General features: G+C 39.0%; 1 protein-coding gene across 1 annotated transcript; it reads left to right on the plus strand.

Moving 5' to 3' along the window:
• The first annotated feature begins 12,437 nt into the window (after positions 1 to 12,437).
• LOC143590535 (agamous-like MADS-box protein AGL62) lies at positions 12,438 to 12,905 on the plus strand. The gene has a single exon (XM_077070988.1). The coding sequence runs from the start codon at positions 12,438 to 12,440 to the stop codon at positions 12,903 to 12,905; it is 468 nt and encodes a 155-aa protein (XP_076927103.1).
• The last annotated feature ends 1,129 nt before the right edge of the window (positions 12,906 to 14,034 follow it).

Here is a 14,034-nt window from a genome sequence, read left to right on the forward strand (position 1 = left end):
CGGAAGGCCCATAGTACATGGGGCAATTCGTCCACCCATCCCGTTCGTTTCGTTCCCAATCTCATTTTGATTCCTTTTTTGATTGTCCGATTGGTTCTCTCGACTTGACCATTCGCTTGCGGGTGGGCTACGGAAGTGAAGATTTGAGAAATGTGCAACTCTTTTAACCATTCTTGCAACCCACTGTCCGTGAATTGTGCCCCGTTGTCATTAACGAGCTCTAGAGGGAGGCCAAAACGGCATATGATGAATTCCCACAAGAATTTTTTAACACTTGCTGCTGTTATAGAAGCAACTGGTTTGGCCTCCACCCATTTTGTAAAGTAGTCAATGGCTACTATCAGGAATTTGACGCGTCCGGTGGCTTCAGGGAAAGGTCCCATTATGTCAACTGCCCATTTCTGGAACTGCCAAGCTAAAGTGACTGAGACTAACTCGTTCTTTGGTCGAAGCGTGTTAGGAGCATGGCGTTGACATGAATCACACTTCCTGATTTCACGCACAACATCCATATGCATCCCCGGCCAGTAATATCCAGCGTTCATTACCTTTGCTACGTCCATCCGCGGACCCGCGTAAAGACCACAAATTCCTTCATTAACCTCTCTCATTAAATAATTCGCGCCCTCGGCATCTACACATCGGAGTAGTGGGCCAAGGAAGGAACGTCGGTATAAAATACCGTCAAGTATCTGGTAGTTCAAGGCTTTGTGCTTTATCTTCCGGGCCGCTGCTTTTCCTTCCGGAAGTGCTCCGGATGACAAGTATGCTACAATGGGTGTCATCCAGGATTCTACTCCCGTTTGGATCACTAAAACCTGATGTTGCGGAACAGACGGGCGATCTAATACTTCGATGCGGATGTCTTTGGCAAAATGTTCGAAGTTCGTTGAGGCCAATTTACTGAGAGCGTCAGCTGATTTGTTTTCACTTCTCTTTATATGAATGACTTTGCAAGAAGAGAACTCGAGCATCAAATCTTTCGCCTGTGATACATTCTTTGCTTCATATGTGTCATTGATCTGTCCCGCAATCAACATGGAATCCACTCGGGCTTCTAAATGCTTAACCCCAAGCTTTTTGGCTATCCGTAAGCCTGCCAAGAAAGCTTCATACTCTGCCTCGTTGTTGGTACTTTTGAAATCCAGCTTTATGGCATATGTAAACTCATGGCCTTCGGGGTTGACTAGCCTGAGGCCTGCCCCACATCCCTCACTGCTTGAAGCTCCATCCGTGAATAAAGACCAAATCTGTCCCAATTCCGGAGGTGCTTGGGGTTGTTGCTCGATTAAACATTCTTTTTCTTTGTGATGCGGAACTTCTGTCACGAAGTCCGCCAACACCTGCCCTTTGATTGTTGGTCTAGGTTTGTACTCTATTGCATGTTCACCTAGCTCGTTGGCCCATTTGGCCAGTCACCCAGATAATTCAGGCTTACTGAGAACGTTTTTGAGTTTGTATCCGTTTAAAACATTGATGGGGTGCCCTTGAAAGTACCTGCGGAGGAGTCGGGCAGCATATACCAGTGCCAAAACAAGTTTTTCAAGCATGGAGTACCTTGTTTCCGGGTCCGATAGTGTTCTGCTGACTTAGTAGATTGGTGTTTAAATATTCTTTCGATCTGTTAGAAGGACGGCCCCGATGGCGATGTCTGAAACTGATAGGTATAACGTTAAAGGTTCCTCCGCAAAAGGTGTTGTTAACGTGGGCAGCTCCATCAAACATTTTTTAACCTCCACAAAAGCTTGTTCTGCTTCCGCAGTCCAATTGAAATGTGCTTTTTTAAGGCAATTTCTTAGTGTTGAAATAAATGGGTGAGATTTGGCTGCATGGTTTGCCAAGAATCGATTCAAAGCAACCAAACGCCCATTGAGTGTCTGTATTTCTTTGAGGGAGGACGGGGAAGGCATGCGGGCTATAGCTTGAACTTTATCTGGATTAGCTTTGAAGCCCGCATCCGTGACAATCACTCCCAAAAAACTTTCCTTCTTCCATTCCGAATGAGCACTTGGCCGGATTCAACTTCATGTTAATACTTTTTAATGTTTCAAAATTCTCTTCAATATCCCTCAACATCTGATCTTCCTCAACACATTTTATTACGAGATCATCCATATATACCTCTAAATTTCGACCAATTTGACCCTTAAATGCTATGTCCATCAATCGTTGATACGTGGCTCCCGCATTTTTCAATCCGAAAGGCATCATTTTGTAACAAAAGGTGCCTTGATCGGTACGAAATGCTGTTTTGTCTTCATCGCCCGCTGCCATGCGGATATGATGGTAGCCTTTGTAGGCATCCAGGAAGCACTTAAATTTGAATGGTGCTACCGCATCAACCTTGAGGTCTATTTCGGGTAAAGGATAACAATCCTTGGGACATGCTTTATTTAGGTCCTTCAAATCAATACACATCCGCCATGCCCCATTGCTTTTGGGGACGATGACTGGGTTGGCGACCCAAGTTTGGTAACGGATTAGACGAATGATCCCTGCCTACAAGAGGTCCTGGACTTGTTCATTCATTGCTTTAGTTTGTTCCGGACCCATCTTACGTTGTTTTTGAACAATTGGCGTAAACAACGGGTTTACCCTTAGTTTGTGTTTCGCAATGTTCCGCGGGACACCCGTCATGTCCGCAGGTTGCCACGCAAAAACATCGATATTTTTCGATAATAACTGTTTCAAGAACGTCCGTACTATCTCAGAGATAGCAGGTCCAATTGTTACAGTTTGATCAGGAAACTTTTTGTTCAAAACCCATTTTTCCGGTTCGGTCCTCAGAGACTGTTTTGGAATCTTGCTAGGTTTTGAGCTCTCGGTTGTGAAGCAGTGCCTGTTAACATGAATTATTGTGATGCCAGTACAAGTTGGGACTCCCACTGCACCGTGTGCCGTGGACGGATGAGCATTGAAATCACCAATCGCTTCTCGTCCAAGGATGATATCATGTCTTGATGTTGCTGGCAAAACCAGAAATTCGACCTTCTCGGTCCTCGAATGAATTCCATCACTCAAAGTGACTGGGAATGAAATTACACCTCGCGGATGCATTATTTCTCCTCCAAATCCCGACACCGGAGCGTGGATGGGTTTCAATCTTTCTTTATCTTTTTCGTCAAGCTGATCGAAGCATTGTTCATACATGATGTCTGATGTGCTGCCGGTGTCGAAGAAGACGTAGTGAGAACGATAGTGCCCGAAGAGGGCAGTGATGATTAGGGGATTCTTACTGTTCGGACCCCTTTTAATTCGAGGGAAGATCATTGGCTCATTCTTCCACTCTTCATTATCAGATTCTTTTCTCTTATTCCTCGTATGGGACTCGCCTTGTATCATATGAACGTTCAAATCTTTAATTTACTTCTTACTCGGGCCTTGGATGTCTCGAACGGGTGCTTTTCCATCGTCCGGTTTTCCATTTTTTACCAAGTGTCTGAGCTTTCCGGATTTCACAGCCGTCTCTATTTCGTTTTTCAATGATCTAAATTCATTCGTATTATGACAAATGTCGTCATGATACGAATAGTGTTTGGTAGCATCCAAGAACGATCTTTTTGTTAGTGGCTGTGGTAGTGAGAATTTCAACGGGAGTCTTTGAAAGAGGAGTCCAATTGTTGGGACCTCGGCTTGCGGGTCCTGCTTTGTTCTTGTTGCCTATAAGGGATCTTGCATTAAATGGTTTTAACACTTCCGCACTTGGCTGAAGCCTTGACCAGATAGGTCCTTTCGCCTGTCTATTAGTTCTCGGATTCTGAAATTCAACTTTAAATTTTTGCTTCGTGTTACCATTCCTCAATGTTTTCTCAGTGTTAGCATACACCTTTGCCGCAGTCATCAGGTCGTCCCACTCTTTTGGCATTCCATCTCTGCCCGTAAGTGTGCAGACTAAATCGTCACATTTGACGTTTTTGCGGAAGGCACCAAGAAGCATGTCTTTACTGATTCCGCCGATGTTCAAGCTATCGTCATTGAACCTGGTGATAAAATCTTCTATGGACTCGTTATCGCGGCGGACAACATCCAAAATTTCTGATTGGTCTCGCGTATGTTTTTTCTGCTGGCTGAAGTGTTGGGAAAATTTTTTCACCAGATCGTCCCAACTGAAAATTTCACCGTTAGGTAACTTTTCAAACCACTCTCTTGCTGCCCCTGTTAGTGTCAATGCGAACATGTGACACCAATAGGGAAGCGTCCAACCACTAACACCACCGACCGCAATAAAGTTCTGGAGATGATCACTCGGATCAGTCATACCATTATACTTACCCACCGATGTAGGTATTTTAGCATTAACAGGAAAGGGTGTTGTGGCAATACTTGCTATGAACTTTGATTTTTCGGCGAAAGCCGCGGGGAGATATGGTTTGGTAAAGTTTGTTCCGCATTGCTATGGTATTCGGTATGGCGGACCATGTCATGCGGACAGCTGCTTTTCCCCTGAAAACCCATCCTACTGTCCCCGGTATACATACTGTAATCTCCCGGGTGGTAGGATGCATCGTAACCATCAAACTCGTCTAAGTAAGATGGCATCCGCATATTTATGCGAGGACGAGGACGTAGCCTCGGAAGTTCGCCAAACTCTGGTTCCGTCTGTTGACTGTAACGGGTTTGACTTCCTCACACTGTTGGTGGAGGAGAAGGAGATCCCCTAGGGGATTCCTCATAATCCAAAGTGTGGGCCTGAAGTCGCACGTTACGTTTTCTACGCTCGTATTCAGCCACCAAACTTTGTTGTTGCACTTGGAGCCACTCTTCAGGAGTTAAGGCTCCTCTGGATCTGGAATTACGTTGATGAGATCTCGCCATGTCAGAGTCGCCTGAATCATTTTCCAGATCCAACACTGACCGCTTTCTGCGAGTTTCTTCCGTAATCCGTCAGATGTTGCCCAAATTAGAACCTTCTGGTGCCGAAGTCCGTCCCATATCCGGGGGGTGGTACCGGTTGGTACCGTGACGTTTTCTAGGGTAAAACCCCCAGGTGTTACGTCAATGTTCCGTGATCCTGGAGCTGTGACTCGCTCAAGAGTACGGCCACTTGGAGTCGTGATACGTGCAGAAACACTAAGACCCGGAGGTGCTTCTATGTTAGTTACACGTGACTCAGTTGCAGTGGTTCCCGTCGGCCCTTCAGGAAGTTTACTCATATCAAACGAACTAAAAAACCAACGAAAACTGTTACTGTTCTAAAACAAATCACGGATGGCGCCAATGAAGAAACACGGATCCACTCTCCGGGTATGGGTCCTGGATACAGTGAGTCCACAGGGTACAATACAATAATTACTACCACGGTATGAGTAAGGCTTCCTAAAGTCCAATGACCGGAACCTGCAAAACAGACACCGTGAGTCTCGTTACAGGAAGGACAAGAGGGGGGGTCTTCCTGTAACCACCCTCCGGCGTGAGAATCAGTAACGTTCGTAAATGGAGAAAGTACTGAAATGTAAAGACTAAGTATAGTCCGAATGTAGGTGAGTGAATGAATACCTCATACCATTTGACAAGGTATTAATAGCCGAAGGATGATGGAAGATGATTGGGGCAGCTGTCCTCTTCTAGAAGATCTTTGATAACCGCCTGGACACGTGTCTTCTTGTGATAGGTTGGGCTATACATCCCATGTGCATGGGGATAACAACCTGGACACGTGTCACCAGCTGATAGCATGGATCGCGCCCTGACCATGTGCATGGTTATAACAACCTGGCCAGGTGTCCTTTGTTCATTGGTTAGTATGTCACGTATTCCCCAAGTAAGAATCATGAGCCTTCTTCTAGAGAGTACTTGAATGGTGACAGCTGTCCCGCAGGCACTGTCCTCCAGTTGTTATGCGGACAGATGTCTTGTCCTGCGGACGACTTCTGAGGATGCCCGGATGCTTCCGCGCGTGTTATGAGGATGTTCCTCCTCTATCGTGATATGCGGGTGACTCATGTGTCCCGCAGGTGGCTTATAAGAGGATTCTCTGTGACCCGCAGGTGATACTTAAAGGTATTTGAGTCTTTTTGATACCTTACCTCTACAGCATCCTTCCCTTCATCTGGTGAGTTTCTACTTCATCTGAGTTGTTGGTTTAGGTTTTATGTTGCCTAGGTAATGAGGTTCTCCGGATTTATGCTTTTGTTGTATTTCCAACCTTAATTGTTCTCGTGCTTAGTTGTTGATTAATTTCTAAAAGCTAGGGTTTACGAATACGTAGAGGCTTTGTGTTTTATGTTTCCTTTATGGAGATTTTTTTATTAATGATTTAGGTTAGCTGCCGTTTATTAATATTAGTTGGTCATCAACAATAATACTAAAGGTTTTTTTGTGACAGAATCTAAATCTTCCAACTCTTTATTAGAGGTGGGCAAGTAAACTGGTTTACCGAGCCGACCCAGTTGAGACGTAGGTTCAGAACGGTTTTGTAATTTTCTCCCCCAAAATCGGTTTGAAACCGTTTTACCGTATTGAAACCGGCTAAAACCGAGCAAAAAACAGTCAACATTTGAACCAGAAACCAATTATAAACGTGTTCTGACTTTTGTCAAAACAGGTATGAAACTTTTTACCGTACTGAAACTGGCAAAAAACGATCAACATCCGAACCGGAAACCGATCATAAACTGGTTCTGACTTTTGTCAACCAATTCGAACCGGTTTCAACCCAAATCGATTTTTAGAATTAAAGCGGTTGGTGCACCTCTACTTTTCATTAGTGGAATATTATTTGAGAGAAAAGAGTTTGTGTCTAAAGAGTTCAAACATACAGCATGTTTATTTTTAGTAAATATTGATGTACAGCTTATTTTTATAGGTCTTGATTGAAGTTGGCTCCCTTTGTTATGTTCAGGGTACGCTTTTCGAATTCAGAAACTTTATATTTGTTGATTTTTTTTCAGTACTTTTGCATTCGTTATGTCTGTTACTTAAGCTGAACTATAGACTTTCGTTTTGTTTGTTTTTTATTATAAGATCTGCAAGAGAGTTATGCCTGCGAGCGCGCAGACATAAACTCTTAAAGACCGTTTGTTAAAAAAAAGATCTTAAAAGTACTTCTATTGTCTTAAACAATAAGCAATATCCAATGTCTTCACATCTCATTCGAATACCCAACATCATCTTCAAACCATAAAAGCATATACCCCTGCATCTTCACCGGACACCACCCTAAAAACATACACACCGTCACCGCAGCACCGTCACCGGACACCGCCGCACCGTCACCGGATCTTCGACGGTCACTGGACACCGCCGCAATCGAGACCTGTCACACCCTGACTTACGGCATAGGCGTGTGACCAACAGTTGGTACCGGTTTTGTAAATGTATCAGAGTTTAGCGGAATTCTTTAAAAATTATATTTTGAAATAAAGCTTTATTTATAATAAAATATTAATATATCTTTTATCAGAGTTTGTTTTTATCGGAAGACTTTTAAAAATATTTATTATAAAATATTTATATACTTTTGAAATCATTATTAATAAAATATAATTTCTTTTGTTTGAAAAAGCTTCTCGGGTAATAAATACCCAAGTATTTATTTTATAAATCTTTGTTTAAATCCTGTTGTTTTAATAATTTAAAACAATGAGCCATCTCTACCTTGCGAACATCCACTTCATGAATGGCTCCAATTCTTGATATTGTAATTTCCTGAAATGTTAGAAAATACGTCAGCGATATGCTGGTGAATACGCTGACGCTAAAAATATTTTCTTTTACTTTATTACCCCTCGAGGGTTACGCAAGCATCGGCCCATCTTGGCTTAGGAATAACAAAGTTAAAACAACATCATTATAAACTTGAGTCTCTACACTAGGTCACCTCAGCAAAACACCGCAACGTTTCGACATAACTTAGGTACCATAAATATACACATGATCAGTCTCACTCGGACATAACTTAGGTCTGGCCCATCGTGGCTGGAGGTCGTGACCAAGCGTGGTGCGATGTGCCCACCGCATTTTACCACATATGTAAGGATCCAGACAAACGTATACTACAGCCTAAGGGCTAGGCTTAATACTCTTATTTACAATGTTTTTAGAGACACTTAGTCTCATGTAAAGTTTTTCACATAATCAAGTTGACTCGTTTGAAAACAAGTTTGTAAAAGTGGGTCGTATTCACCTTTTGATTTGGATCGGCTTCAAACACCGTCCGAGGGTCTTTCCCGTTACTACCTCGCACCTACAGTACGAGTATAGCCTTTTCTTTTGGATCAGTTTCAATACACTGTCCGATGGTCTTTCCCACTTCTTTGTTATCTCGCACCTATAGTACGAGTATAACTTTTTGTTAGTCAGATATACAATCCGGCTTAAGACATCTAGTCTCTTTTGTAAAATCTTTACCTCGATTTTAATTTCTTTATGAACATTTAGTTCAAAACATCTTTTCTTTATTTTTAAACCTTTAGTTTAAAATATTATTTCTTTCCTTTATTTTATAAGTTAAAACTCTTTCTTTTTAACTAATTTCTTTCACAAGATAAACATTTAGTTTAACTTGTTTTCTTTTTCTTAAACTCTACGTTTCTTCTTTATTAAGAAACGTATATTTTTCTTTTACTTATTATTTAAGAATAATAAACTTAAATAATATTTTCAACTATAACTATCTTCTGCTATCCTTTTCCTTTTCTTTTTATAATATGTTTGAACCTATAGTTCAAATCATATATCTCTTATTCTTATATTCGGACCTTTAGTCCATCATGTTTTCGTTGCTAAAATCTACGTTTAACAACGTATATCATTTAGTTTAATATTAATAATTATAAACAATATATAATATTTTTATCTTTATTTATTAATAAAGATTCTTTTATTATTTCATTATTCTTTTTTTTTATATTATTATTTTAAATAATAATCATTCTTTATTTATAATAAAGATTTTATACTTTTATCTTTATCTTTATACTTTCTTTGTTTTATTTTCTTTTTGTTTATTTTCGAAGTATTGACTATACCCTTAACTAGGGTCTAAGCCTTTATTATTTTGTTAATATTTTATTCGGGGCATTATGCCTACCTTGTTCGGCTTATTATTTTATGAACTCACGGGCAGCACTTCGACGTTGGCACGTATATTGAGAATCTTGATCAACACCTCCTTGGCACGCAAATCGAGACGCGTCGTTCTTCAAGTCTCGTCGGTACGCACTTCGGGGCGGGTCGTCGGTTCGTTTCAGGTCGGCACGTACTTCGAGGCGGAACTTCGGGTTTTACCGGGTCGGCGCGTACTTCGAGGCGGAACGTCGGGTCGTACCGGGTCGGCACGTACTTCGAGGCGATGTTGTAGGTATGTCGGGGTATCGTTGGTTTATTAGTAGGTAAAATGTCGGAGTTTTATGGTCACGGAAAACGAGGTGTTCGGTACACAATTAACGAGGTGGTGGGAGTTTATTTTCTAGAGAGAGAAAGTATTTTAGAGAGAGTGAAATGTGTGAATGATGTGTGTGAAATGAATGTGTGGAGGCCGCTATTTATAGACATTTTCCTGGGACCCATCGCGATACGCGATGGTCCTTGATCATGCCATCGCGTATCGCGATGTAGGCATGATGACTCACAGGTAGGTTTGCCACGTGGCTCCACTTGGCAGACGCGGTGCCACGTGGCGAGCTTTATGCCACGTTGTGACACGTGGCAGGACACGTATCACACCGTCATGGCTTTATGACACGTTGTGACACGTGGCATGACACGTGTCACAACGTCATGGCTTTATGACACGTGTCACAACGTCATGGCTTTATGACACGTGGTAGGACACGTGTCACCGTGTCAGACCTCGTCATCGCGATACGCGATGACGTTTGGTCTATGGCCGTCGCGTATCCCGATCGGGCCAGGTGACAAATATTTTCATTTTTGATTTTTAAGTTTAAAATTTTGTTATTTTTGGTCCTTTTTCTTTTTGAACTTGGTATCTTTGACCCGTTATTAAAGTGATGTTACAAGACCTAATGTTCAATCGATTATCACAAATCTCCACATCACCATACGATTATCACAAATCTACAAATCAATTATACAATTGAAAGCCAAATCATAACTTACCAGCTTTTAGGCAACCCTATATAACCTCTACAAATCGTGATCGAGGACCGAATGTTCCAAAGATTTTCTTCATCGCAGGGAAGAAACTCTACAAATACCCACCCACATCCCAAATTAAAACTAATCAAACTCAGATTCTGATGGGTTCCTCGAGAAGCAATTGATTGGAATACATGTTGATGAGTGATGTATTGATGCAGAATGAAATTGGAGGAGATGTTAATAATTATTATTATTGATTTGAGAATGAAACATATTTGGTAAAAGAAAGAGATGAAAATATGGGTAGTTTTATATTGAAAGAGGAGAGCTCTGCTTAACTTGTGAAACAAACAGTATTATATTTTCAGATTACAGATATTCAGACCACATCTTCAGGTTGCAGACATAAAATCAGATGAAATCATATTGCAGACATTTTTTGTCTTCAAAAACAAACAACACCTTAATGTAAAATGAATTTGTTTTTAAAGTTTAGTCAAAGAGTATTGTTTGTTGAAAAGTTGTGTTTTAGGCGTTCACTACATGTCTACATGTAGTTGTTTAGAGTTTTTAAGTTACCACGCTTTTGCCATCTATGGATACTAACGAGCCTCAGTCTTCACGAAAAAGACCTAGATCAAGCTCAGCTTCTAACTCACGTTTAGTAAATGTTCCAGATTCGGTATTAGATAATCATGTTGTAGACAATCATAAAAGTGTTGTTTTGGGTCAACGAGTAATATCGCAGAACTCAACTCATATTTTTGGGTAACAGAAGGGAAGTTCAACAATTATATTTAGTTGCCACCGAGTCCAAAGAATAACAACACTTAACATCAATAACGCCTTATATTGTAGAAACGCTTCACTTACCGAAGAACAACTAACATCAAGCACAAATCACATGATATGTAGCTGCTATTTTCTGAACATAATAGTCTTCACCCCAACGGTAGTCAACAACTATTAGCAGCCACCATTTAAATAATTTACATTTTTGTAATATGAATGTTGGGATGATAACCTTAATTATTCTATATAACTAACTATGTCTTTTCTAATGTTTGACGTCCAACAAGTCTTTTATACTTAGTAATAACTGTCAACATCCACAGTTAGTCTAATATTTATCGCTCGACGCAACGCGCCGGGTCATTATCTAGTTTATGTTAAAAATCATACCCTCATAAAGTTACCATTATATACAAAATCTTTTCATTTAATACGATATGATTTAGGTATGTTGCACGTCTTTTCATAAGCATAAAGTGAATTCAAATCCTTATCTTTATATACCAAATATTATCATTTAATACGATATGATTTTTATATGATGCACGTCTTTTCACAAGCATAAAAGTGAATTCAAATCCTTATAAGGCTACGTGTAGTTGAGAGACTATAATTTGGGGCGTTTTGCACCGTGTGTCGCCCAGTCAGCAAATTATGAGAATTTGTTTTTGTGGTGTAATGGTGTAAGGGCTACAATAATATATATATATATATGTATGTATATGTATATATATACCACACACATATTAATAAAATATTAATATTCTTCAAACCTTTCCAGGCGACAAATAGTCCCCGCCCCTGCCCCATTTCGCCCCAATTTCGCCCAGGGGGCGGTGTTCCACCCTAATTTCGCCCCAAATTCGCCCACTTTCTCGCCCAATACGTTTGGCCTAAGCGTAAGATTTAATGGATATAAGGTGTTAAAAAAAGAAAAAAGTTTTAAAAAATGTGTAAAAAAAAAACATGTTAGGGAATGTTCCCTTTTTGTCACTGAACATTTACGACTGTATTTTATCAAAACTTCGATTTGGTTAAGGTATAATAAGTTATTTGCTTTAAATTATAAGTGTGCTTATAATAAAATTATCACGTACAGTTTAATAATACATAGGTAAAAGGTGAATAAGGTAGGTTGACGTTTTACGAGATTAAAATATTAAACTTTTAAGATTTTTTCATATTGTAATTGAATATGGTTTTTTTTACAACTAACTCACACGCCTCTAAATTTTTTTCTTAGCCTTACATCATTTACCTACAATAGGACTGAACTCTCCCCATTTAAGAGCGGATATATCATTTCAACACCTAGTTACCATTAGGCTAAACGCTATTTTTTATATTATATTTGTTTTTAGTAACATTTTCAAATCAGAATTATTAATTTACAAACTACAAAGAATTAGCTATCTGAAAAAAAAATAATAAATTAAATGCATTAATTTATTATAGTAATTATACCTCAAAAGTGAGTGTACAGAAATCCTATAAATATACATGATAACAAAACTAAGAGATCATATTCCCAAACACTTGTTTCTTCCATACCAATAGCTATAGAGAACACAAGCAAAACAAGAGGTCGCCAAAAGTTGAGGATGAAATTCATCGACGGCAAGAATCGCAGTGTGACATTCTCAAAATGTCGTGACGAGGTCTATAAGAGAGCTTGTGAACTTTGCATCCTAACTGGTATTGACATAGCAATACTCATAACCACTCTATCCGGTAAAAACCACTCTTTCGTTCACCCTAATAACGAGATTGTGAAAACTCAGTTTTCCCAACAAACCACATTGCCAAAAGGTATTCTCGAGTCCCATCGCAGGGTTCGTTTCGAACATCTTGCCCAACAACTTGAAGAGGTGTATGAAGACATTGAACTTGAGGTGCAACGCGCTAGTTCTTTGAACGAAATGAGAGCTAGTAGGGCTGACAACGTGTGGGAAGTGTCGATAGACGAGCTTTCACCTTTTGAAGCTCAGAATGTGAAGGAACAATTGTACGAATTGCAAGACCGGATTTATAGTATCCAAAATGAAGAGTATCGACTCCATTCGACTTAATTCATTGTAATTCGATCTTAGGATGTGCCGAGTTATAATATTTTATTATTGCTTTGTAAATAAATGAGTTATTTTATTAAATTTTTTTCTATGAATTGTTCATCATGATGGAGATGCTAAATCCTGAAACTTGAACATTTAAAGAATTCAAAATATTGTAACGAAATAAATATATACTCCGTAAAAGCTAGTTGTAAAATTTGTTGAATCTGGTCGGCAGTCTGCTTTTTTTTTATAATTTGTTGAATTTTTTAAAATAGCATGTCTCTGAATTCCATAATGTCATAAAGGGGTGCATTTTAAAAACAAACGCATCTTAATACAATAATTACAGTTCCAGAGTTTCATTTAAAAAAGAGAAGGAAAAGTAAATGAAGGATAAAAAAAATTGTTGTGTTTTTGAGTTTCATTTAAAGAAGGAAAATAAAGACAAAAAAAGGTGTTCCCGAGTTTTATTAAAGTAAAGAAAAGGTGTAGGGAAATTAAAAAAAAAAAGTAAAATAGAGAAATTGTATTTTTTTCAAATTTCACGATTTTGTTTTATATATTTTGTCTATGTTCATAGTTAATTAGAACATTTAGTTATGACATCAAATAACTAACTTTGGCTAGTATTGATTTATAATTAAATAATTAGAACATTTATTTTATCTGCTGTAGAAATTCAAACGCGTACAAAAAAAATGTAGTTGTCCAGGAAGTAATTGTGACTATGTAGAAAGAAAATTGCAAATTGCAATTGCGTGTAAAGAAGTTGCATATGTGTAGATTGTTTAAATCCGGTGATGGAAGAATTCAATTACTGTGTAAGAATTACATAAATTATTCAAGAGAGAGGAAAGATAAAATTATATTATAACAAGTTTAGGTTTTCCGGCTAGTGTTCACAGTCGTTGATCATAAATAACGGTTTCCTCGAATCGAAAAACGATCCCAATATGATGGATTTAATCAGTAGTTCATTTAAATATACGTTTGGTCGTAAAAAAGTTATAATTATTATAGTGATAATACATATAGAGAATAATTAATGTCTAATTAATGTTTACTTGAAAAAGCTTTCATTTATGTTTAAAATTTAAAAAGTTAATAATGAAATTAAAAAATGGTCCATATTTCAACTTATTAT

Source organism: Bidens hawaiensis, unplaced genomic scaffold (assembly GCF_021521415.1).
Source record: "Bidens hawaiensis isolate Kalapana, Puna unplaced genomic scaffold, B.hawaiensis_p1.1 tig00038627_1, whole genome shotgun sequence".
Lineage (NCBI taxonomy): Eukaryota > Viridiplantae > Streptophyta > Magnoliopsida > Asterales > Asteraceae > Bidens > Bidens hawaiensis.

Excerpts from the sequence above, each read along its gene's own strand:
- LOC143590535 (XM_077070988.1), top strand. The coding sequence starts at position 12,438 with ATGAAATTCATCGACGGCAAGAATCGCAGTGTGACATTCTCAAAATGT.